Raw genomic sequence first — 27,677 nt, 5'->3', positions numbered from 1 at the left:
ATCTTTACCTTGAGAGACAGATTATTTGATAATGCCCCTATTCATGGTCAAGATCAGGGTGTCACTTGCAAACAAAGCAATGCTTGTTCTCTCATCTCTCACTGTGTCATGTGTTGGAAGGCTATGTTGAGACGTTCCTAAAACCAAAGTTGCCCCTTTAATCAAATTAAGGGGAGTTTTGATGATGGATCCCCAGTTGGTGGCGCTCTCTGACCTCTAATTTTAGAAGCAATACAGGCCATGAATTTTCTCAAACCAGTTGCCACTGTGGGCAGTGAAAGTCCCATTTGACTGTTAAGTTGTTTCCAACACACTTTCAATGCAGTAGAAAGTTTATGGCAATTGAAGGCTGGGGACTTTGGGGAGTCTCAAAACACTTTGCATATTTAATTAATTTTGGCAGGCAGCCTGATGCTGTAGGCAGTCATTTTGTACTGGTAATGACATAAAAAAGTTTTCGTTTGTATAGTGCCATTAATGTGGTAAAATGTCCCAAGATGCTTCACAGGCGTGTAATCAGACTAAGCATTGACATCAAGCCTCATAGGAGACATTAGGTCAGGTTACCAAAAGCTTGGTCAAAGGACTAGCTTTTAAGGAGTGTCTTAAAGGAGAGAGGTGAAGAGGCAGAGAGAATTAGGGAGGGAATTACAGAGCATGGGGCCTAAGTATCGAGGATGGAGCAATGGGAAGAGTCAGAGGATTTGAGAGGGAAGGGAGTGGAGGACATGTTTGTTGGTCTAAAGACGATTACAGAGATTCAGAAGGGAGGTGAACACAGGACAAGAATTTTAATATCCGGATGCTTGGGGACCCCTATATGCCAATATAAATCAATGACTGAATGCAACTTGATGTAGGTCTGGATTTGGGCAGCAGAACAACATAAATTTGTTATGGGAGACCAGCCAGGAGAGTTTGGACTACAAGCAGCAATTATATAAATGCACAAGCAGTTAATCAGTTTTTTGTTGGTAAACAGTCTAAGGAAAAATGTTGGCTGAGTCACTGAGAGTCTCATTTCCTGCTCTCCTTTGAACAGCATCAAGAGACTCTAGCCAACATCCATCTGATTAAACAGGCATGTTGCTCCCATGGTAACTGTGAGGTAGTTGACTGATCTTATTGCAGAGATAAAAATAAAGCGTACGCTGGAAAGCTGAAATGAAACGGAACTGCAGAGCTGGCTTATCAGCATTTGAAAGAAAAATCTGGGCTAATATTTCATGTGGAATAATTTATAAGAACTTTTGAGGCTGAGAGAGAGCTCAATATGCTATGCTAATAAGGAGCTAAATCCTTATAAAGCAAATTCTGCAAATAAAAAAAAAATCATATAGCCCATACATATTTATGTGTCGAATGAATGATTTGTGAGCCCTGTAAGGTTCTTTATTATTGAATTACCGCATCTAATTTTCCAATTTAGCACAAAATGTGAATCTGGGGTTTGAAAACTACAACTCCCAGAAGGCATTTCGCACACCCGCGCATGCGCAATAATGGGCATCGCTTCCCTATTAACTTCAAATTAAATTCCAATTTAAATTTAAAAAAAAAACTATTGTAAAGTTTCATCATTGAACTTGTTGTAACCCTGTACACCATGAATTAAAAAAACAAATTGTCAGATGCGGCCTTCAGGACTGTGTCAAAGGTCAGAGGGCGGGTCATCACTGATCGCGGGAGAGATTGTGTGGCGGTTGGTCTCGCGCTTCGCCGATTGAAGTATTTGGAAGTTCAAGGGTCATTTTTTAAACCTGATATTTCTTTCGTTTGCTTTAATAAGCATATGAAGTAAAGCAATGGATCTTAGTGAGTTTCAGCGGGACAGTAGCAACAGCTGCCGGCTGGTATCTGTGGTTCCAGCCGCCTGTCGGACTGAAGATTGCTGTCTGGGCATCGATGAGGCGGGGAGGGGACCGGTGCTGGGTGAGTATCAGAGGCTCCGACTCCGGGACCCGGGACCCCGTAACTTGCAAGAGCGATGCGGGGCTTGTAGTCCCGCCCCTAACAAGAATTCTGCTTCCGCTCCCGGACCCCGCTCCCTCCCTCCCCCGGACCCCGCCCCTCCCCCGGACCCCGCCCCCTCCCTCCCCCGGACCCCGCCCCCTCCCTCCCCCGGACACCGCCCCCTCCCTCCCTCCCCCCCCGGACCCCGCCCCCTCCCCCCCGGACCCCGCCCCCTCCCTCCCTCCCTCCCCCCGGACCCCGCCTCCTCCCTCCCCCGGACCCCGCCCCCTCCCTCCCTCCCTCCGGACCCCGCCCCCTCCCTCCCTCCCTCCGGACCCCGCCCCCTCCCTCCCCCGGACCCCGCCCCCTCCCTCCCCCGGACCCCGCCCCCTCCCTCCCTCCCCCGGACCCCGCCCCCTCCCTCCCTCCCCCGGACCCCGCCCCCTCCCTCCCTCCCCCGGACCCCGCCCCCTCCCTCCCTCCCCCCCCCCGGACCCCGCCCCTCTCCCTCCCCCCGGACCCCGCCCCTCTCCCTCCCCCCGGACCCCGCCCCTCTCCCTTCCCCCGTGCCCCGCCCCCTCTCCCACCCCCGAGACCCGCCCCCTCTCCCACCCCCGTGCCCCTCCCCCTCTTCCACCCCGAGCTCCGCCCCATCCCCTCCCTTCCCCCCTCCTCGGGCCACCCCCTTCCCACGGCCCCCGCCCCCTCTCCCTCTCCGGCCCCGCCTCCTCTCCCTCTCCGGCCCCGCCTCCTCCTCCTGACCCTGGCTCCTCCTCTCTCCCTTCTCCTAACCCGCCCCATCCCGGCCTGTACTCTCCCTTGCTCCTTTGTAAAGCAGTTCCCTCCTTTTGTTCCTCCTCCCAAGCCCCTTCCCCTCAATACTACCCCCTCCTTTCTTTTCTTCATCCTGCCCTCTCTCTCCTCACCAACTCCATCCCTTATTCATGAAAATGGAAAAAGGCAGTTAATGGGACAGTGTGGTGTCAGTAAAAGAACTTAGTAATATTTAAAATAAAAACAGAAATACCTGGAAAAACTCAGCAGGTCTGGCAGCATCGGTGGAGAAGAGCAAAGTTGACGTTAACAGTTCTGTTGAAGGGTCATGAGGACTCGAAACGTTAACTATGTTCCTCTCCGCAGAGGCTGCCAGACCTGCTGAGTTTTTCCAGGTAATTCTGTTTCTGTTTTGGATTTCCAGCATCCGCAGTTTTTTGTTTTTATCTTAATATTTAAAATACACTGGAAATTCCCCAAACTAGTTTTTGACATGTACCTAGAATGTCAATTGATCCACTAAATACAGCATTTACGCTAATTTGGTAGCATTGGTCAGACCATTAGAACAACTGATTTCTGGAGTGAATAATTCCATAGTCACAGAATAATTGTGGTAGGAAGTTCCCTTCTGATGGTTGCTAACAACATTAAAAAGATAGTTCCAGTTTTGTGCTCTGCTGATGAAGTGGAAATGGTTGCCTGTTATTTTGCAGCCAGTAAGTTCTTTCCTGCCAAATGAAAATGAACAGACAAGAGGCTAGTAGTAATTTACAATATTAATCACAACATAGTGCTCATTTGAACAATTCCTCTGATGTTTTTTAAGCTGTAATTTCTAAAGTCATTGCTGACATGCATTTACTGAGTCAGACAGTGCAGGAGATGGAATAAAATGATGGATGCACTCTGAAGTTAATTACTGTCTTCCCTCACCATTCAAGCACATTAACTGCTCCTGGTCAGTTCTGCAGGTGCACAAAAGTGTCAACAAGAATACGATTGTTAACAAGTGAGGGAAAGTCTAAGCAGAGTACTTTTAATCATTCTGCTTATAGAAGAAAAAGAGTTTTAAATCTTGTCAGGGTGGTTAGAAACGCCACAGAGCTCCTTAGCTCTTTCTCTCATTGCAGGGGAGCACTTCACAGTCTCTCATTGGTGCTATGTTAATGTGCAGTCTAACCAATTCATTTTAAATGCATTCGGGCTGGTTGCAATATTTAGACTAATGCCTATTGTAAGGTTTTGATTGAGGAACTAAGGAGAAACCTTTCTGCTGGCAGGCAGCCAGAGGACACATTTAAAATAATTGGCAAAAGAACCAGATGGGGATGAGGAGCAATACTTTTATGCAATAAGTTGATACGGTCTGGAATGCGCTGCCTCAAATGGTGGTGAAAGCAGAGTCACTAGTACTTTCAAAAGGGAATTGAATACCTGAAAAAGTAATGTTTTTAGAGTTATGGGAAAACAGCAGGGGAGTGGGACTAATTGGATAGTTCCTTCAAAGAGCCAGCAACAGGAATAATGTAGCAAGTGGCCTGCTGTGGTCTATTGAAGGAGGAAAGGACAGAAAGCCATTTCCTCATCTAGCAGTCACTTTCCAAGCAATGCAAGTAAAGGCCTGGCAACAGGTGGCACATACTCTGTAATGTTTAAGATTGGGGGAAACACAGTTATACGAACAGGAGCAAATTATGTGAGAGTGAGCTTTAGCATTGCTCTATTCAAAACCATTATTTGGTAGATTGCTATGGGTAGAAACCCCACATCTGCAATTCTGTGATGGCACCATTTCAATTAGTTTGAAACTTGTGACAATTGGCAGGGTTTTGAATAATTTAATGGCCATTGTATTGCCGGTGGTTTGTAACTGAGACACAGATGATTGGAAGACAATCTCCGAGTTGACTGGAGTCAAAATAGACACTGGTCTCCCAGAATGAAACCAAGCACTTTTTTAAAACTGGCCGATGCATTCCAGCAACAAAGATTACTTAGTGTGCTGTGTTTCGATAAATGGGAATCTACTTGGTAAAGGCTTATTGCCAACTACTTTCACAAGTGATGGTGTATGTTAGACAGATAAAGAATTTTTAAGTATCTTTACTAAACATTTCTACTGGATGTGATTTCTTTTAAAACAGTTATAACTAGTTTTGCCTAGTGTTTCCAACACCTTAAATTGTGAACCTTGCTTCAGAGATGTGTGGAATCTATACTCTCCCCAGATGACTATTGTCATTTGAATCTCAGTATCATGTAATGGTCTCCAGCTTAGTTATTTATATGTCCTGTGTGTCCTGAGGATCACACACTGACTTCTTTACCTGTGTTCAGTGTTCAGGACGAAGTGTTGTGCCTAACACTTATTGTTTTGCTATGTCCTCAGGGCCAATGGTGTACGGAATCTGCTATTGCCTGCTTTCTAAACATCAGCAGCTTGAGGAGCTCAAGGTTGCAGGTATGGAAGTCAAAACATTTTTTGTTTTGAAAAGTCAAAATGCGGCTGATAATGCAATCAAACTGTCGAAAGGCGCCAAAACCCAAGTGCAGAAATGACAAACAATTCCGTGATATGAGCTTTGCTCTTTAGCATGGTATCAATACTCAGTGCTCATCCCTAACTCCAGGATGCTGCAGCACTTTGTAATGGTGTTTCTGATTATTCAGTAAAGTTCTGATGATGGCTGGAACTAATCCAAAATCTCTATTGTGAATTATATATCAAATGTACATATTTAGTATTGGTGACAAATTGCTGTTTACAAAAGTTTTAGAGAAACATCACTGCTCCCTAGTATCTTGTCTGCACAATGTCCCAGGGATGGAAAAATGTTGTAAGATTCACTAACTTTTATTTTTAATTTTATCTCTCTAAGTTACCCTTGTCCTCAGGTCCACGTGACCTTCATAGCTTTTTTTTTAACCAAGAAGTGGTATGTGGGCTGTTTCTAAAAAGCTCCCGAATCAAACTGGCAGGAGCTGCTGGTTTTGTGATTTTTTACTTTCTTTCCCTGCCCCAGAACAATACCATAATCTTGATGGTTTGGTTTAGATTGGGAATAGAGCAGAAATCGAGCTGATGGGGACTTTTTATCTTTCCCAGAATTATTTTTTTGGAATAAACTGGGCCTTGCAATAAAGTCTTTTGAGGTTGCTGCTCCTCCAAGGATGCATATATTTGCCTCGCAGTGTTGAAATCACAATTTGTCGCACCATCTCTGACTCTAATTTATTCCGTCCCAGAAACTTGCTTTTCCTTTTCTGTGTAGGCTTTTAAAACTAAGGTTAGGAGCCACCCAATTGTCACTTTCTGATTAATCTCTTTTTGTCTTTTGTGGTGTCCGATACTTTATGCCATTCACCTTGGTTTCACTGTTACCCTCTGGGATATGCCTCCTTCAAGTGACCCAGCTGACAGCAGAGCATCGTTGTGTGGGGATTGCAAGCATGCCCTGTGTTTTCCAATGTGTCTAATATGCTGCTGGTCTGCTGTTTCACTAGACTGTGTTTTATTTGGTTTCAGAATTTTTTTTGTTGCCCATACCTCATGAAGGATGTATTCTAGCTTTCAAGCTAAATGCCGACTCCAGTGGGTTAATTTAATTTCCCTTTCTATCTCTCTTACAGACTCCAAGACACTGACTGAGAAAGAGAGAGAGAAACTGTTTGCTAAACTAAATGAAGCAAATGATTTTATTGGCTGGGCCGTGCAGGTCCTTTCGCCCAATGTAATCTCAACCACCATGCAACAAAGGTACTTCTCATCATATTAACTTCATGGAGGGGATGCTTTGAGATACACCAAAGCTGCAATAAGATGAAGGCAATTGATCACATAGATGTTGCAATGGGTTGATTGTGCCAGTTTACCTTGCAGACTGGTGCTGGAGATATTGCAAGAATATTACTGTGAAGGTGTTGAATACCCTCTCCTCCTTCCTCCCCTCCCAATCCATCATGAACGAAATGCTCTCTTGTCGACAACCTGAAATTATAAATGATTAATTGAGATTCTGCCTTAATTCATATATCCAACCATGTGGCAGTTATGACATTAGGGTTTGCCCAGCTTTCAGCTGGCTTTCAATGGCTCCAGATTCAGATGGCCATTCGTTAATCTTCCTTTTTCCTTGGTCAGGTCAAGTGTCAATTGCTAATGCATAATCTCAAATCCTCATCGCCATACAGAAGCTTCCACACCAATTGGAAGACTAATAAAATGATCTTCTGAATCTGGCAGTCTTACTGCAAATCATCGGGAACTTTATGGTACATTAATACCTAGGCTGCTGCCAAGGTGCTGGCCACAGTGCAAGTGGACAGCCCAGTGATATTGCTCCTTTCTACTGATCTCCAAACAAGGAGCGCAACGCTGTGTTTACAGGCCTCTCAACAACCGGTGACATCTCTAAGGTTAGAGTTGACAGGATTGTTCATTCTTTTCTGTCATTCGAACCTTAGTTCAGCAGAATGCTTTGAGCTTTCAGAGTTTAAAATGTAGGCTTTGTACTGGTCACAGTTATACTTCAGTTGGTGCCCCACACACTGTTTAACACCAGACGGAACAGATCTAAGCTGGGTAGAATCACACAGTAGGTATGTTGTCAGTTTGTATAGGTAAGATGCTAAGATCACTTCATTCTGGAGTGTGTACACCTTCTGATTTTCTGATTTTCCTGTCTTTTCTTTAGAGCTTTAACAGCTTCCCACAGGTTTGAGCACTGCACTGCTGCAGTATATGAGTTTGGACATGAAATCATGCCCCACAAGGAGGCACAATGCAGTTTGCTGCACACACATCTTTTCATAAGTCTAGTTATAATTGATGCGGTGGAAATCTATGCACTATTCGTGTGAATAAAAACCTTCCTTTATAACAGTATCAGCAGTAAATGCAGAAACAAAATGAATGGCAGTTCATTCATTTTGCAATTTAAAAGAGAAGTGGAGTGCACTCTTACTTTGCAGCAACAGCACCTCATGTTATTTGAAAGCCTATTTTTATGTTTGGAGTTGTTCACCTCCCAACGGCTGCTCAAAAAATATCCAGCAACATTGAAAGTTCTACACAGTATCAATATGAGACAACCCCGCAGATTGCGCTGCCATTTTGTGATTTTAAAGATTTGCTGTTCATGTTGTTACTTAAATTTTAAAAAAAAGGAAACTCCCTTTGTTGCTTTGGCAAGGTTAATGCACTGGGGACAGTTTTCCCTTCTAGTAATCACAAAGGAAGGCAAAAGTCTTCCACAAGTTGAGCCAGTGCTGAGGTTGAAACCACTAATTACTGACCAAGGTTAACTCATTTCATGTTCCCAAATCAGAACAAAATACAACCTGAATGCATTGTCTCATGATGCTGCCATTGGACTCATTCAGTATGCGCTGGACAGTGGTGTTCAAGTGAAAGAGGTGAGTAGGAGAAATATTCTGCAGATACTCCGCTGAAGGAGATAACTGTCCCGCAACTAATAATGATGTACTACTCCTCTTTTAAAATTTCTTAAAGATGCTGACTTGTTGCTCACGTCTCCTATAGATGCTGCCTTCTCCCCTATCAATGAGCTTCGCATTCCTTGGGATACTGTGGTCTTTCTCTGATCTTCTGCTGCTCTTGGAATCCCAATGCTCGATTTTTGCCCGTTAAGGACGGTGTTTTTAAAATGCATGTAAAGCCTATGGAAAAAAATTTTCAGCAGAAAATGAAATTAATTCTCTTGTAATTGATCTGGTCTTTGTCTAATTTAAATTTTGTTCTACTGACAATTGCTGATCAATTGTGATTTACAAACATTGATCTGTAGGCTTATTGTTTAGCTTAGTGGTTGGCCAATTGAGGTATTGTTTATTCTTGAACATTGCTTTAGGTAATGTACATATGATTCTGTTCACATTTTGCAGAGTTATTATGACGCACTGTGTACAACTGAAGGAGAATAAAACTAAGGCAGATGGAGCACATTCTGAATAATTAATTTTATACTTCTTATGCTGCAATTGTTTTATTCTTCACGTTAGGTGTGAGAAAGGCCAAACTTTTGAGTCCAGAATGCTGGAACTACTCAGCAGGTCAGGAAACATCTGTGAAGAGAGAAACAGGGTTAATGTTTTGGGTCAGTGAGCTTTCATCAAATGGTGAAAGGCAGCGATGTGATGTCTGCAAAGAAGAGGGAAGATGCCTTTGACCCAGGACTGATTTTTATATGATGGCACTCTTTATAAAATTACTTAGTGCTGTGGGAGAATTCCCTGTAATGTGGTTGGATAGATTTTTGTTGGTGTTATTCAATTGGGTTGCTTGCTATCATGGTTCCTTTCTACTTTTGATCAGCATTCAAAAAGGACAAAAAAACACACATTTAAACTTTTGCATTTACGTAATGCCTTTACACCAAAGCTACCCAAAATGCTTCTGAGTTTAAAATACAGACACCTAGTAGTAATAGGCAGGGTAACTAAAGAGAGAAGGATTGAGAAAGTAATACATTGAGCACAAATTACATGGTAGACACAAGAAATCTTTTAAAAAAGAAAATTCTAGTGGCTCACAAGAATGATTACTAGAGTAGATGTCAAAGATAGCTATAATCTGATAACCTGATCCTCATTATTGCTGTCTGCAGACTGCTGGTGAATCAATGAGGGGTTTTGGGCAGACTCCTTTGTCTCGTTTCTTGCAATATCCTGTTCTGAAAACTCTGCTGTCACATTGGCTGCTGCAATTACCTGTTTCTGGTGTTGTAGTCTTAGCACTATCTGAGGTTTAAGTTCAATCAATATGACTTTGTTTTTTTTAATACATTTTATCTTGTGGTTACAGAATTAAATTTCTAGCACCCAGACTAGAGCATGCAGTGATGCTTTCAAGTCTCTTAATTGGATAATTGCTCATCTCTGTATAAAAGTGGCGAAATACCTTGGCGCTTTACCATTGCAACACTACTTTCAACTGGGAGGCAGTATTCTTTACTGTGTCTCCTGATGCAACATATGGTAGCTGCTTTGAGAACAGTTTGACCATCTGAATATCCAGGAGTACACCAACTTATTAATTCTCTGGTTTTTCATGTTAGAGCCTGGGCCACTTTTCATTTTCTGCTTCTAGCTCACACCTGGGTCATGGAGGCCCATTGAGCTGCAGTGTGAAGAATTGATTCAACTGTGAATCAATGTGAATGATTAGCCTAGAGAGTTTTCATTAATGGCTGGAATTGAATCACCATTTTGCCATATATATCAACAATAAATTAACCCCGTTGCTTTTATCCGAAATCCATTGATGCAGCACTCATTTCCAGCTGCTATGAAATTGTCTTTTAAATTTGTTTTCATTCTCTGTAAAGTAACTTAGGTATTCACACATACAGAGCGTTAGATTGTAGGTCACATCTGTGTTTCCTTGCACAGTGCATTCCCAATCTTAACTGAGTTGCATGTTTTCAAATTATTTTTAAGCGTATTAAAGGCACAGTTCCAGTCGCTCTTGTGGTACAATCTCTCTGCCTAGCTACATGAATTCCACAGTTACCATATATATTAAGTAAGTAGACAACAATTAACCTTGATATTTCTATTGCTGCATTAATAGCCAAATCTCTGCTTATCTTTAGGTTTATGTAGATACAGTGGGACCTGCTGAAAAATATGAGGCGAAGCTGAAGGAACGTTTCCCAGGGCTGGAGGTCACAGTCAGATCAAAGGCTGATTCCTTATTCCCGATAGTCAGTGCAGCCAGCATCTGTGCTAAAGTGAGTGCTGGTTTGTTAGGAATGTGATTTCTCTTCCAGTTGTGGGAGCACCTTCACCGCACGGTGAAATCGTGAGGAGTATTTGCGGAAGAAACTTATGCCCTGCATTCAACATGTTGGCACAAAACAATACTCAGCCACTTGTGCAACCCCATGATCTTTCATTCTCACACTTTCTAAAATTGGCCATTTTGTGTTTCCCCTGAGTAACATGTGTTTTTGTATCTCAGTAAAATTTAAAAATTAACTCCAGAATTTTTCTTCAAAGTATTGCACACATTGCACGCTTATTCCCACAAAGTACCATTTAGAGAAAGGTATTTTGGGTATAATTACAGTAATGCACCCTAACCCAGTCGCTGTTACCTCCCCATTAGCAGGAGTGGGTATGCCAATGAGCCCAGTGTGCTTCACTGCCCCAGATATTGCATGAAGAGAAAGGTGTTGGTGGGCAGCAGTGCCCTGCTGGACTTGGTCATGTGGAACATAGCTCATGGAATAAGTCAAGTGCTACTTGAAATCGATATGAAGTATTTGCAAGGACATCTAGGTTCACCATATCTGGTGAACTGTACCCCTTTAAATGTATTGTTTGACTAATGTATTCATAGATGGCATAGATATAACTAGTTCAGTGCCATGCTAGCTTTCAGCTTTTCATCAGTCTGTTTAACCATCTGACTGTATACCATCAGATGGCATTATTTCGGTATTTGAGGTGCAACAGTCAGAAATAACTGATCAAATATGTCAGTTGTATGGTCGACTGTCAAATATATTCCCTAAACTGCAGTATACATAGAAATGTCATCAGCATGTTGGTTTTAATTTTTAAAACTTTCTCTGTGACAGGTGACATATGCACAATGAGCTAGGCTTAGGTTCCTAGTGCACCTTCCTGTTGCAAAGGAAAAGCTTGACTGGAAAGCTGTGGCCTTAGGGTGGCAGTATTGGTCCAAATTTTAAAAACGGTATATTATTTGAATTTAATGCTTGATCCTTGCAGTTTATGATATCTCATGAAATTGCATTGAGTGTAGAATGTCTTTCAGTCCAAAATAAATGTCAAATGTAGAGTGCTTTTTTTCATGAAATAATTCAATTTGCGAATGATTTAAAAGTAGTGAAATATTCGAGGGAGAAATGGGATTCAGACGTAACATTTTCTCATTTATCTAAATAAATTCTGATTTGCCATTAATTACCTTTATTAAATGAGGCGAATGTCCTTGTTATATTTTTGAATGTAATATTGAAATTTAACTGCAGTCCTCAGAGGGTTGATGAGTCATGTTCACCTAGTCCCTTAACTCATGTACCCTCTTTAGGTTGCGAGAGACCATGCTGTTCAGTCGTGGAAGTTTGTTGAAGATCTAAGCGACATAAATATGGATTATGGATCGGGATATCCGAATGGTAAGAATCGCTAGTAGCAGGAGGGTCATGTGTCAGCACAGTACAGCAGTAATGAGAGCTGATTGACTTCTTGCTAGCAGGAAGAGTTAAGATTTACACTGCATCTTCTTAGGGAAGGAATAGAGAGTAATTGCATATTCATTCCCTCCATTCCTTCCTACTTAAACATTTCACAAACGTCACATTGTGTAATGATGTTTCTCCTGATGCATTTGTTCCATATTTGCTTTCAATTTGTTTCCATTTGCAGCATTACTCTCTTGGAGTAATGTGAAATAATAATCTGGGTTTATCTTGTCTATGCAAACATGGAAGCTCTAGAAAATAGGAGCTTACAGCCCTTCAAGCCTGCGCTGCCATTCATTATGTTCGTGGCTGACCCTCTATCTCAACACCATACACCTGCTCTCTCCCCATACCCTTTGACGATTAGAGTCTAGAAATCTATCTATTTCCTTCTTAAATATATTCAGTGACTTGACCGCAACAGCCTTCTGTGGTAGAGAATTTTGCAGGTTCACCACCCTCTGAGTGAAGAAATCTCTCCTTATCTCCATCCTAAATGGTTTACCCGGAACCTAAGACTGTGACCCCTTGTTCTAGACACCGCAGCCAGAGGAAAATCATCCCTGCATCCAGTCTGTCCTGCCGTGTCAGAATTTTAAACATTTGAATGAGATCCCCTCTCATTCTTCTAAACTCTAGTGAATACAGACCTAGTTGACCCAATCTATCCTCATACGACAATCCTGCCATCCCAGGAATCAGCCTGATGAATCTTCACTGCACTCCCTCTATGGCAAGTATATCCTTTCTTAGGTAACGAGACCAAAACTGCACACTATGCTTCAGGTGTGTTCTCACTAAGGCCCTGTACAGCTGCAGTGAGACATCCTTGCATCTGTACTCAAATCCTCTTGCAAGGAAGGCCAGCATACAATTTGCCTTCCTAACTGCTTGCTGCACCTGCATGCTTGCTTTCAGTGACTGGTGTACAAGGACACCCAGGCCCTTTGTACATCAACATTTCCCAATCTATCACAACTTAAATAATATTCTGCCACTCTGTTTTTCCTACCAAAGTGGATAACTTCACACTTATCCACATTATACTGCATCTGCCATGTATTTGGCCATTTAATCTAAATTGCCTTGAAGCCTCTTAACATCCTCCTCACCGTTCGCGTTCCCACCTAGTTTTGGGTCGTCAGCAAACTTGGAAATATTAAATTTGGTTCCCTCATCCAAATCATTGAGATATATTGTGAATAGCTGGGGCCCAAGCACTGAACTGTGAGTACCCCACTAGCCACCACCTGCCACTCCGAAAAAGACCCATTTATTCCTACTCTCTGATTCCTGCCTGTTAACCAATTCTCAAACCATGCCAATATATTATCCCCAATCCCATGTGCTTTAATTTTGTACACTAACCTTTTATGTGCGACTTTATCAAAAGCTTTCTGAAAATCCAAATACACCACATCCACTGGTTTTCCCTTTTCTATTCTGCTAGCTACCTCCCCAAAAAAACTCCAGGAGGTTTGTCAAACATCATTTCCCTTTCTTAAATCCATGTTGACTTTTTCTAATCCTGTTGATATTTTCTAAATGTCCTGTTATCATATCCTTTATAATAGATTATAGTATTTTCCCTACTACTGATGTTAGCTAACTGGTCTGTAATTCCCTGTTTTCTCCCTCCTTTTTTAAATAATGGGGTTACATTTGCCACCCTCCAATCTGCCGGGACTGTTCCAGAATCAATAGAATTTTGGAAGACGACAACCAACGCATCCACCGTTTTGATGGCCACCCCCTTTAGTACCCTGGGATGTAGATTATCAGGCCATGGGGATCTCGGCTTTCAGTCCCAGTAATTTCTCCAGCACTTTTTTTAGTAATACTAGTTTCCTTCAATTCCTCCTTCTCACTAGACCCTTGGTTCCCTAGCATTTCTGGGAAGTTATTTGTGTCTTCTTCCTGAAGACAGAACTGAAGTAGTTGTTTAATTGCTCTGCCATTTCCTTATTCTCTGTTATAAATTCTCACATTTCGGACTGTAAGGGACCCACATTTGCCTTCAGTAACCCTTCTCTTTTTACATACTCATAGAAGCTTTTATAGCCCACTTTTATCTTCCTTGCAAGTTTACTCTCATATTCTATTTTTTCCCCCTTAATCTCTTGGTCTTCCTTTGCTGAATTCTAAACTGCTCCCAAGCCTCAGGCTAGCTACTTTTTCTAGCAACTTTCTAAGACTCCTCTTTGGATCCAATACTATCCTTAATTTATTTTGTTAGCCATGGCTGGGCCGTTTTTCCTGTTGTGTTTCCCAGGAAGGAATGTATAACTGTTGCAATACATGCATTCGCTCCTTAAATATTAGCCATTGCTTATCCACTGTCATGCCTTTTAATGAAGTTCCCCAATCTATTGTAGCCACTCACCCCTCTTACCTTTGTAGTTTCTTTTGTTTAGATTTAGGATCTTAATTTCAGATTGGACTACTTCACTTTCCATCCTAATGAATAATTCTATCATTTTATGGTCACTGTTTCCTAAAGGACCTTGCGTAATAAGATTATTAATTAACTCATTCTCATTGCATAATACCAAACCTATGACAGCCTGTTCCCTAATCAGTTCCTTGACATACTGGTCTAAAAAATTACCTGTACACACTCCAGGAATTCATCCGACACAGTATCATTGCTAATTTGGTTTGCCCAGTGTATTTGTAGATTAAAGTCACCCATGATTACTGTAGCACCCTTGTTACATGCATCTCTAATTGCCTGTTTAATGCCGTCCCCTACCTTACCATTACTGTTTGGAGGCCTATAGATATCTCCTACGTTTTCTGCCCTTGTTGCTTCTTAGCTCTACCCAGACTGACTCTACATCTAGATTTTGAGCCAATATCCTTTCTCACTATTGCACTGATTTCATCCTTAATTAACAACATCACCACACCTTCTTTTCCTTTTGTCAGTCCTTCCTAAATAGCGAATTCTCTTGGATATTCAGTTTCCAGCCTTGGCCACCCTGTAGCCACGTCTCTGTAATTGCATTCATATCATACCCATTAACATCTGTTTGTGCTGTTAATTCAGCTACCTTAGGTTTATTATTTTGTATATTTTGAGGTTGCGGGGAGATTGAAGACATCTGACACCTCCATTTCTTTGCCCCGTTCCCCCCTCTAAAATGATCTCCTTTTGAAGAACTGACCCACTTTTGAAAATGGCCATAGGAATAACTTGTTGATATGTTAAGAATGACTGATTCAAATTTATACTAGAACAGTAAAAAAAACCTCAAATGTTAGTTCACAGAACACGTGCAAATCAGCTGAGATCAAGTATCAAGAATTCAATATTTTAGTTTGATAAGTTTTGCTCACCAGTGGAAACCTCTTGATTTCCTGTATCTCAGTTTTGAACCTCAAATGGTGCAGCGTGCTCCCAGCTCACTATAAGTAAGAACTTGCACTCATATGACATTGTATAATGTCCTTGGAATTCCCCAAATGTGTTACAAATAACAAATTACTTCTAAAGTGCAGTTATTGCTGTCAGGCAAACATGGCAGTGCACAGCAAGGTCCCACAAACACCAAATCTATCAGTGACAAGATAACCTGTTCTTGTTGGTGTTGGTGAAGAGAGAAATGTTGACCACTGGCAAAACCCTATTCTTCTCCTAAATAATACCATGGGATCTTTTGCATCCACTTTGAGCAGGCAAGAGGGTCCTTGTTTTAATCCTGAATACGGTACCTCCGACAGTGCAATACTCCGTAAGAATAGTGATTAAATTATCAGCTGTGATTGTTTTCACATCCTTAAAGGGACTTGAACCAACAATCTTCTGACTTGGAGATGAGAGTGTTGCCAACTGACCCAAACTGACATTTCTTGCGCCAGTGTACTGCAGCTCTATGCAAATGGCTCACAGAGACCCTATGGCAGGTGGACAACGACCTTTTTCCTACAATGGTCCAAGTTTAGCGTTAAAGGCAGTTAGCTAAGCGTTGTGTGTTGTATTTATGCCTGAGCTGGTGCAGATTCCTGTCTTGGCTTGATACAACTGTCTACTTTTTATTTCCCACGTGAACTTGATCTCTTGTTTATACCCTGAGTTGAAGAGAATGCTTATTCTTCAATCAGGAGACTAGGAGAGAACAAGAGAACTTCTTTCAGCTCCAGAAAAATATTAAAAAGTAAGGTGCCTCAATCACTACTGGTTATACTGTACAATGCCAGATATTGCATTTAGAAAGTCATACTCTGGTTTCTCATGAATGTTGACTAGGTTACCTTTGGTGCTGAGCATGATAGATTTTGAGTAGCGGACATGTTGAAGTAAAAATATTGCTCTCTTAAAGGGCAAGGCATAAATATTGAGGTTTTATATCCGATAAAGATCAAGTATACAAGATTCTGTAGTACACAGTCTGAAAGTCAGTTGAGTGTTGTATGTGATAGAAATTATGGTCTTACACCAAGGAAAGAGCTCATGCTATGCCCTTTAATTGTCAGCTCTCATATTGGCTGTAAATGATGTGAAGTACACACATAATAGTGAATGGATCCTACCCCACTTTTGCGTTCCCTGTGCCTACAGCCATGTACTCTGTTGAGTCATATTGAATTGTTGTCAGAGCAATGGGATGTGAACTTGTGTCCAGGATTCTCAGCACATCAGAATTGATGATCATAGCCTTGCTGCTTGGGAAGAAATCAAATAAAGTGGAAAATGGGATCTATTGTTTTGAAGAATCCCTAGAGTTTTATATATTGATGCACAAGCAAAACCCCAACTAAAATTTACTGGCCTTTATTCACTGTTTGCAGGATTTTCAGAAAGCGTGAAATGCTTGTTCTTAAACTTTAGTTTAATTAAAATGGATAATTTTTTCAAATCTAATTTGCAGCAACAAATAACTGGTGGGTTTAATCTAATTGCTAGGTTTTCTTGATGTAAATTGTTTAAAGATTTAATCTTGTAATTCTTTTTGATGGTTGCCCTGTAATGTGTTATAGGGTTTGCAGTTCATCACCACCTTCCACCCAGGGTATGGTACTGTGCAAATAATGGGATGGACGCTTTGACAAATTTAAGCATTAAACTAAGTCCAGCACCATAAACAGTTGCTGCATCTGTCAATGCCCTTACATACTGGGGATTTATATCAGGGTGCTATTGTCAGTATTGCCTTGTTTTCAAGGATTTAATTGTTTCTTTTTGTAATTTTCTTGTAGACCCTAAAACAAAGGACTGGCTGGAAAAACAGATGGACCCTGTTTTTGGGTTTCCGCAGTTTGTGCGCTTTAGCTGGAGCACAGCCCAAGTGATTCTGGATGCCCGGGCAGTACCTGTGCACTGGTATGTAGCAAATGACATAACTAGCTAACTCACAAGTTACAGAGTTCAGTTTAAGGAGAGAGTCTTATCTCCTGCATGATGAATCTCATCATTGGGTAACAATTCTTTAGAATATGTCTTGCTGTTTATAAGCCCTATTAGAAGTTGATGTTTGCCAGTTTTCTTCCTATTTCTGTCACCTGAATGTAATGCCTCTGCCCTGAACATGGTTCTGTTGTTTGCCAGTCTTTATGTTGAGCTGCATCATCGCCACATCCAATTCTGTTCAAACCTGGCTCTTCAGGTATATATTTTCCAGCAGGTGATCACTGGATAGCCTTTCTAAGGGGGATTTTTGGCTTTTCTCTTTAGCTCAGAATCACTTGTAACACTTCTGCTCCGAGTTAATTTATCTAATATGTAATGACGGTCGTTGTGCTAGATGTAAAGATAGTGAATTTTACTAGTTCTATGTCAATTTTTTTCTCTTTGTTCCTGTCCAGTAAATACAGACATCTGTTGGGATATAGTTGTCCAGGTACTGTCTGTTGTTCAGCACCTCATCCAAGTGGCATATTGTCATTTTTAACCTATGGCATTAGGATTCAGCTGTCCATCACTTTGAAAAGCATCATTGCCGAGCCTAATCCTGTTCTTCTCTGATGTTTACACCCATACTTTCTATTAAGGCTAACTTAATAGAAACCAGGAGAGATAACTCTGACTGATGACCCTGGCCTGCGCTGTAACCCAGAAGTGCCAAGGCCAGTTGTGGTATCTCAGATGTTGTTCTGGCTGCTATCAGCTAATTGGGAATAGACCCGGCATCAAATGTGGAACCTTTGCTTCTTTGTCTTTGTGCCACAGCATTAAATTACTAAAGGCGTTCATAATATTTGTGTCATGAAAATTCTCACTCTGCACTATACTGTGTAATGATTCCAAATTTCAGCAGATGGCTCTGTTGCTCTGGTGATTAGGAGCAGTGCAGTTGAACAGTGTGCTACATAATGATCATGATGATATCAAATGCAAACAATAAAGTGGTATAGGTAAATCTTCATATGAGAGACAGTGTGGAATTTATAAGATGTGTAATTGCTTTTTGTCATGGATTTTAGGAAGAAAAAGACATGCTTGCATTTATGTAGGAGCTGATCGTATTGAAACTCCCCATAAGGAATTGCTTTTGGAGTGGAGTGCTTGTGTGTAGGCAAGAATGCCAGTTGCGTTAGGAACATAGCACTAAGAGCAATGAGGTGCATGAGCATTTTTTTAATGGTGGTACATGCTTAAGGGAATAAAGTTGGTGCAAATTCCCTCCAATTGTCATGGGATCGTTAATGCCTACCTGACTAGACAGATGGGACCTCGATTGTTCTCACTTGGAGGAAAGCAATTCTGCGAATACAGTGCCTCTTCGTTATTGTTCTGAAATATTGGCCTAAGTTATGTGCTCAAGTCCTGGATTTGAAGTTATTTGACAACTAAATTCATAGAATCATAGAATGGCTACAGCACAGATTAAGCCCATTGTGTCTGTGCTGACCCTCTGAAGGAGCAATTCACCGAGAGCCACTCCCCACTTTCTCCCTGTAGCCCTGCAAATTCTCCTTTTCAGATAATAATCTAAACCCCCCTTTAATGCCTCAATTGAATCCGCCTTCAACACATTGCAGTTCTCAGGCAGTACATTCCAGATCTTAACCGCTGGTTGCTTAAAAAGTTTTTCTCCTTGTCGCCATTGCTTCTTTTGCCAATTACCTTAAATCTGTGCCCTCTGGTTCTTGATCCTAGCACCAAAGGGAACAGTTTCTCCCTATTTATAAAGGAAGTTGACCCTATTTCTGTAGTTCCGTCATATATTTCCAGTTATGAACCACTAGCAGCTTGACAGCTGGAATTTCTAGTCCAGCATTTTATTGGCCACGAAGAAGCATGGTTGTCATTGTTGATTTTGTGTGTGATGCATTCTGCAGCTTCCTGTCAATGCTTCTCTACAAAAAAAAATCTACATTTTCTGGAATGATTAAATAGAAAATGCTGGAAATACTCAGCAGGTGAGGCAGCATCTGCGGAGAGAGAAACAGAGTTAATCGTTTAGACCTTTTGTCAGACCTGAGAGATTAGTGCTGTTTCTCTCTCTGGAGATGCTGCCTGACCTGTTGAATATTTCTCCTTTCATTTTGGAAACCCAACATCCTCAGACTTTGTTTGAATTTAATGTAGTTCATTGTGGTGATACTCAATGCATTACATGATGGGGAGGAAAAAAAGAGTAGGGGAAGGAGGAATGTTGCAAGGTGAGCTGTTCAACAAAACATGCTAGCAGACATTGGAGAAGGGAGTTTTGTTTATAGGCAGTATGTTGAAAACTATACATTAAAGCTTTTTTTTAAATGGGGTTGAGCTTTCTTTAACTGTCCAGGAACAAGAAGTTTGTGTGATTTGACCAGTCAATTTCTGCTGCCAGCAGACTGATAGATGAACTGTTCTCACCATATCCACCTTGCCCTTCATTAAATGAAATGCTCTGGCTGATGGAATCACTAAGTAATTCACATTGATTTTGTTTATTTTTTGTGTCCCTTTCCCAGCTCCCAACCGGCAGTGTGTTTTTTTGCCTGGCAGGAGTGAAGTGAACGTTCAGAAAAGGAAGCTGCTGTCACCTTCCATATTTTTAACCTTCACAGTGGTGACTCTTGTTCCTGTTTGTTTGTAAAGTGAAAAATAAGTTGAAGCCTTGTTTAGTGTAACCCAAATGAAATCCCAGTAATCCTAAGTGCAACTGGCATCTTAAATGATTGTAGTTTAGTTTCCCTTTCCCTGCCCATTAGTCCGTTAGCACATGTTGATCATTCTGGTCACTCCTACCCTTCTCAGCTCCTGTGGGGGGTAAGGCAAAAGGCCCTACCTTAAGCTTATACTCATAACTGTTCGGAAGCAGACTACTTGGCCCATCAGGTCTGCACCAGCATACATCCCACACAACCCATGAATTTAATCCCACTCACCTTGCACTCCATATGCTCTTCAATATTTTGCCTTTTCTCAAGAACAGTTTTAACACCATTTTAAAAGTATTTATGGACTCTGCTTCAATAATGTTTTGTGGCAGAAAGGTCTGTATTCTAATGACCCTCTGTGCCAAGGAATTTTCTAACTTCCCATTTAATTCTTATATTAACTTTGTACACTCTTGTCACTGCCCTGCTGACAGTGGAAATTCTTTATCACTTGCCAAATCCTAATATCCATGAGCACCTTACATATCTCATTTTTAGAGTAAAGGGGTGTGGGGGAAGCTCCACCTTCTCAATTTTATCTTCATAATTATAACTTCTGATTGTTGGTAATAGTGTGATGAATTTATGTTGCACATTTTCCATTATTTTTATAACTTTCCTATCAATGGAGTGCCCGAATGTACGCAGAGTAAATCAACTGTAGTATAATTAAGACTTTCGTATTAAGCCCTTAATCACCTGCCTATGTGCACAGCCAGTTCCCCCTTACGATCTTGCTATTTAAGATGCTTTTCCTTCCTTGCATTCAAAATATGTTGTTTCTCCTTTCTGCACTACACTGCATCTGCCACTTATAAGGCAGTGCTGCTAGCTTATACATTTACTCTTGCTGTCCTTCGTAACCCTCATCACAATTTACCATATTCCCCAATGTAGAGCGTACTGAGAATATTGCGTCATAGTTTCTTCAATTCCAGTTTATACATTGTTTATCTACCTATGCATATTTGGAATGATTTCAATATGAAACCACCCCCCCTCCCCGCCCAGCAAATATTGACACCGCCCTGTGGATCCCTGTTCTAACTTTTGGTAAAAAAAAACGTCAACTATACAAATGGAACCATAGCTGTTATTGTAGAAAATATTTTAATTTAGTACCCAATAACAGTGATAAGCTGCCAGTAACCTGTTATCAATTTGAAAGTTACTGTACATAAATTTAATAATGCAGATTCTGAGCTGTGCAATATTATGTCTTTTAAAAAATGAATACCGACCTACAATGTTGATTGCAGTTGAAATTCTACGTCAACTACTTATCACCATGGAAAATAAAATTTAGTATGGAGTACAGTTGAGTTTTTGAATTGAGGACAAGGATAGTGCAACAGAAGGACAGCTCCAGTATTTAGGGCAGATGGCAGGATTAAAATTCATCAACTCCATTGCAGACCATGTGCCCACCTAAATTATTATTTTTTGATTCTTAATCCAAATTAGATATCAGGATTGGTTTTGGAAGCATTTTCATCTTTGAGCCGCTCACAAGAATTGAGCATGTGATCACACTGACACGTTCAGTGCAGTACTGAGGGAGCACTGCACTGTGGGAGCTGCCATCTTTCGAATGAGATGTTAAACCAGTCTCAATCTGCCCTCTGGGGTGGACATAAAAGAACTTGTGCCACTTACTTAAAGAGGAGTTCACCCACTATCTTGATCAATATTTATCGATCAGCCAGCACCACTAAAACAGATTAACTTGTTATTAATCTCATTGCTTTTTATAGAACCATGCTGCATGCAACTTGTTTGCCAAATTTCTTTTAGGAACAGTAATTTATTGAATATGAAGCTCTTTGGGATATTTTGAATTACTTTAAACACAGTATAATGCAAATTTCAATAGTGCAGTGATAGGGCAATTCATAAAATTGTGAAGCTGAAACATAGTTCGGATGCAATTCAAACTTTGGGTCTGCCAGAAAAAACACTGAAACAAATAATTTGAACTCCAGTGCAATGTGTACGATGCCTCCTCTAAATTCTCCATTCTTTGCCAAATCAAGCTGTGATACAGGCCTGCTAGTGATGCAGGAAAGGGCAGTGTGATTGGCCATCTTCTGTTTCCATTATGAAAAGACCTCAGGTGCACAATATTTCCACTCATGAAATATTAGGTGTCCTTCCTTTGCTGGTCTTGCATTAGCCTCTATGTTGTTATTGATTTCTGTACACTCCATCTCCTTATTTTTCCGTTTAGTTGGAGTGTCCTTTTCAACCCTGCAGTCCAGCAGATTTTTCATCTCTGAATTTAGGGCTTTGTACTGAACACTTTGTTTTGAATGATTGTGAAGGACAGGTTGCTGCTGGCCAAGTGCTGAGTGGCATCAAATATTCAGATAAATCTAAGATAAAATCAACAGACATGCTGTTGAAGCTTTTTGTCTTGCACTGATCAGGACAGATTCGTAAGAATACCAATTGTAAAGAGAACAACAATTTATATTGCTTAAGAAGAGGGGAGAAGAATGAGAAGAAGAGTTGTTCCCTTTACTATTGGTATTCTTGTGAATCTGTCCTGATGAGTGAGTGAAAGATGAAAATCTTTGACAGCATGTCTTTTTTTCCATCAATACTTAAGTTCTGAACTACCAAATAACTATAAAATCAATAAGAAATTATTTCACTTGAAGTCTTCTAGTGCCTTTGTTTTATCTTAAAAAGAAGTCTCTGTGGCGTAATTTTGTTATCAGACACCAGAAATTATTCACAAAAATGCTCATGTGGGTGCAAATACCTGCTGGTATCATGTCACTGGAAGACCTTCAGCATCCTGCAATGCAAGATCATAGTGACAGATGTTAGTGCTGAGGAGTGGAGCTCTTCCCACTTCAGGCATCCGTTGTTGGCAATCAAACGTCCCCAGGTCAGATGTAGCACAACCTGACAGGGAGTAAATATGCCTCAACAACATGCCTCGGCCTCAGTGCCAGATGAACAGCCTCTTAATTCTCCAGCACGACATGTTTTCTATTTCCTTTAGCTTCTGAGTTAGATTGTAAGTTAATTCAGGCTTAGGGACAGTTTTGTGTTATAGGCTTATGCCATCTAGGAACTGGATTGAGATTGCCCAGACTTATTTCACACAAGACACTTGCAGCCCAAATAAATTTTTTTATCCCAACTTTAGCCTGTGCCTGATTTGAAAAACAAGTGATTTAATGTCCCACTTCATCCAAGTGTTAATTAAGCCCAACTTTGTCCTCGGCACTCTCCAACGTCACGATCGGAAGCAAGAACTCCGAGCATTTCTTCCTAGTCTCTATCCTGGGATTCTGATGCCAGCTGCAGTCTCAACTACTTTGCTTTCTGAAGTGCATCTTTTTAACCTGCTTTATCTTTGTAGGGATGACGATGAGGATGACAACACAAAGGATACGCCTTCAGTGCTGTCCTACTTTCAAAGGAAGACTGAAGACCCGAAAGCCCAGCCACACCGTTTCTTCACTGAAAGGAAGCTTGTCTCCCTTGTGAACCTATGAGCATTCCATTTCCTACCTCATGTATATAGAGAAATTGCAAAACAAGGTGTGAAATTCAAATGCTATGCAGAAGGGGGAGAAAATAAAATGCCTTAAAACTGATGGAGGGAGGGAGAGAGAGAATCAGCTTTTCCAAGAAACAATGCGTGTGGTACTGTGGGTCAGCAATGAGCAGTGGTTCAGTCTGTGCATGTAGGAAGCCACATTAATCCTGCACTGTTTCATGAGGATGTTGAACTCTGGACTCATTCCATGAAGTTTGGGTCAAGCTGCTTGCCTGGCTGTACTTTGTTGCTTATTTGACAAAGCTACCGTAAATGTGGTTTTACATTATCATAGTGCTTGTTGTTGAACTTAATTTCTTTTTTTTTTTGGAGAAAGATGCAAATCTTTGCAATTCTCCCAAGGAGACTGACTTTCTTCAGTTCTGATGAAAGGTCACTCCACAGATGCTGCCTGATCTGCTGAGTTTTGCCAGTGTTTTTTGTTTTTATTTTAGATTTCTGGCATCCACAGTATTTTGCTTTTGTATTATTGGGGACTTGAGTAAAGACTTTCTGCTCAGCTCTGGCCAGTGCCTCAGTTGCTGGGAGGCAGGAGTAGGCTGGGAATAAATTCTCACTCTTTTTCATTCAACTCTCCCTCACCTCCATCTTCCTTCCTTCCTCTGGGGTGGTGCCTGGTAACCTCTGTTTAATAAAACAGCTGAGATCGGGAAATCCCTATGTAGGAAATCATAACCTTGTCCCTAAGTCCTGTTACTTCATGTTACAGCTCATCAGAGTTCCAGACCCGGCCACTCATCATTTGTATACAGAGGTCAGGCCATGTGAAAATAATTTACTGATGAATTTCTGTGAGAAATACCAATAAAACATTTTGGAACCTTTGGGCCGTCTTTGGCAAATATCTTTGTCCTAAACTCTGGTTATCTCAGGCTTTAGTAAATTGAGGACGACAGCGAGCAGACTCCACAAGATTTTAGTTGATTAGTTGCTGTCCTGTCACAGTGCTGATAGGTTTATCCTGGAGAAATGAGAATTTTCAAGTGACAATTTATAATTCAACCTGAAACGTGCTAATTTGAGCCCTGAGGAAGGGTCTTTATAACAATCTCGATGTGGAGATTAAAAAACTAGCTAAATCATGTTTTCTCTGAATTACATATCCCCCTGTTAATACACTTTTATATGTATGTAAATAGAAACAGCATGTTTATTGTCAACTACAGTCCATGACTAATGGTTTAAGGTCCCCTGTGTACATGTATAGGAATTCTATGGTGGTTAACTGTATAGTTTAGCAGCCTCTATATTTTAGGTTGAATGTGAAGGACACCATCAAGGTTGCAAGGGAGCTATAACTAGGAAATAAATCAAGTAGCGGTGATAATTCCATCAGTACTGTACTGAAGCGTGAGCCTAGATTATGTGCTGAGGCCCTGGAGAGTGAACCCACTGCTTTCTGCCTCCGAAGTGAGATTGGTATTAACTGCGCCAAACAAACACTGAAGTTGCAGGTCCTGCAGTTGAGATAGTGAATGAGTGAACTGTTTGCAGTGTGTCACCACCGCCAGTCTGAACCATTTGGCTGTGATCTAGTTCTCTTTCAAATCCCTTCATGGCCTCTCCCCTCCTCTCTCTGTAACCTCCTCCAGCTCTACAACCCACTAGGGTGTCTGGTCCTTCAATTCTGACTCTTGCTCATCCCTTGTTTTTATTGCTGCGCCATTGGCAACCATGCCTTAAGTTGCCAGGTCCTTAAGCGCTGGAATTCTCTCCCTAACCCTCTCCTCTACCTCTTACTCCTCTTTTAAGACATTCCTTAAAACAGTTCTTTCAGAAGTTTATGGTCTCCTTATGTACCTTGATGTTAAATTTTGTTTGATAACGCTCCTCCAAAGTGCCTTGAGACCTTTTATTAGATGTTATTTCAAAGCAAGTTGTTTCTTCCTGCTGATTAGTTGCTTTGCTCTGTCCCCGTGTGGGTATGTAGTTAGGCCATGCACAGCAGGTGATTGCAGCGGTACCACTACACCTCAACAGTGATGTTTCTTCTCTGTTTAAACATACAGGGCGGACATTAGGTAATAGTCTAAAACTGCCTGGATCTTGTGGTCAGTTTCTGCTGACCTCAAAGCTGCCTACAATGACCTAGCAACCTCAGCGGCATGGTTTCCCCTTTCCTAATGGCAATCTAAATCTGGTGCCAAGTCAAAGGGATAATAAGAACATAAAAACACAAGGGGTGGAATTTTCCGTGCCTGTTGGAATCGGGTGTCACGGCGACTGTGAGTGGACAATATGGCAGGAAGGCCAAAAATTGATTTGAAACCAGTTTGCAATTACCTGCTCCGACCATCAATGGCAGACTGCCTTTCCCGCCACCGGATGTCGGGAATTTCATTTTAATGCATCTCTATAAGTCCTGCTCGCCGGAGTCATATCCCACACTGGGTCATCTGGGCACACCAACTTGTTTCACAGCTGAACATAAGCGGCGTGCGCCTGGCGAGCTGCACTTCACTTGGGACTTTGAGGCTTGTTTGGCTACCTTCCTTCGGTCAGCACTTGCGGTCATCAGCGCCAGGCTTCACAGGAAGCACCATGTCACTTTTAGGGGGCTCACGGATAGAGAAGGCTTTTCAACAGTTGCAGGACCATGGCTCATTTGGGGAAGGGGTGAAGTGGCCTCAGGCGAGGGAAGAGGCTGCAGGGTTAGGGCATTACTGGGAAGGAAAAATCTCAGGGTGTCTGTGGGGACACATGTTGATCTGTGCAAGAGGCCTCAAGATGGTGAGGACTGGGGAGGCAGTCTCCAGAGGAGATAAGGCCGGATGGAGATGTGAGGGTGTGTGTGAGAGAGTGTGTGTCATCCCTTGAGCTAGCAGTGAGTGTGTGACGGCCCTTGTGAGTGTTTGAGTTTAGAGTGATGAGATGGTTGCCTTACCCTGGTGGCACAGATGAGATCATCCTCTTTCTGCACTGGATGGTGAACCTCTTCTGTGCAGTGTTGGCACTGACCACCGCTTCCCAAGGAGTGGTGACACTGACGGGTCCCCTGCAGCCAGAGCGGGGATAGAGTACATCGCGGGGCGGGCTCCAACTGTGTCCGGAAGGCATCCCAGGAATGTGTGACTGAATTAGGGGGATTGCAGTCTTCTTGCTTTACAGGGTCATGTCTTCTGTGCAGCAGTCCTGGGCTGGAACCACTAAGAGGTGTGCGTGTGGCTGCACTTTAAGAATGGCACCCAGCGTGAGGAAGCGGCATGGCGGGTGAATCGGAGGCTGCCAGCCAGCGAAACAGCGTGTTTCCCAGGAATGTATGATTAATGAGGTGGACTTGGGATGAAACGGCACAAAAACCTACCATTAAAGCCAGTGGGCAAAATGCCCTTTTTCCCACCTGCTACCGCACTTAGAGCAACTTTGATTCCACCCAAGGAGTTGGAGCAGGAGTAGGCCATTCAGTCCTTCGAATCTGATGTGCTGGTGCCTTCTGCTTTGTAAAAAAGCTGAGATTGGGAAACCATGGCTGATCTGATTGTGGCCTTAACTACACTTTCCTTCCTGCTCCTCCATAACCCTTGACTTCCTTGTCAATCAAAAGTCTGCCTAACTCCGGCTTGAATATATTTGATGATCCTAGCCTGCTCTCTGGGGAGGAGAATTTCAGACATGACCAGCCCTCAGAAGAAATTCCCTCCTCATCTTAGAACAGTATGTTCTGGAGCCAGCCAGAGAGCAAGTTATTATGCAATGAGATTGGAGTAATTAATGATCTCATAGTGAAAGCGCCCCTAGGTAGCAGCGACCATAATATGATTGAATTTTACATTCAGTTTGAGGGAGAGAGGAGTCGGTCTTAAATAAATAATAAACTTAAATAAGGGCAAATATGAGGGCATGAAAGCTGAGCTGATGAAAGTGAATTGGCAAGTCAGGTTAAGCGATAGGTCGATAGAGATGTAGTGGCTAATATTTAAGGGGATATTTCAGAATGTAGAGAGTAGATAACATTTCAACGAGTAAGAGAAAGTGCAAGGGACAGACACACCATCCGTGGTTAACTAGAAAGGTTAATGGTAGTATCAAACTTAAAGTAAAAGCATAAAATT

At 41.8% G+C, this 27,677-nt stretch overlaps 1 protein-coding gene across 1 annotated transcript; it reads left to right on the top strand.

Moving 5' to 3' along the window:
* The first annotated feature begins 1,672 nt into the window (after nt 1-1,672).
* Nucleotides 1,673-24,449, top strand: rnaseh2a (ribonuclease H2, subunit A). Its single transcript, XM_041176928.1, has 8 exons — nt 1,673-1,932; nt 5,120-5,191; nt 6,361-6,487; nt 8,058-8,145; nt 10,344-10,481; nt 11,810-11,897; nt 17,163-17,286; nt 23,425-24,449. Exons 1-8 carry the CDS (start codon nt 1,806-1,808, stop codon nt 23,558-23,560), a joined length of 900 nt encoding a protein of 299 aa, XP_041032862.1. The 5' UTR covers nt 1,673-1,805; the 3' UTR covers nt 23,561-24,449.
* Nucleotides 24,450-27,677: the final 3,228 nt, after the last annotated feature.

The sequence above is a fragment of the Carcharodon carcharias genome, chromosome 30 (assembly GCF_017639515.1).
Source record: "Carcharodon carcharias isolate sCarCar2 chromosome 30, sCarCar2.pri, whole genome shotgun sequence".
In the NCBI taxonomy this organism is placed as follows: Eukaryota; Metazoa; Chordata; class Chondrichthyes; order Lamniformes; family Lamnidae; genus Carcharodon; species Carcharodon carcharias.
The sequence above is the reverse complement of the archived record's forward strand: the minus strand, read 5'-3'. Positions and strand labels throughout refer to the sequence as shown.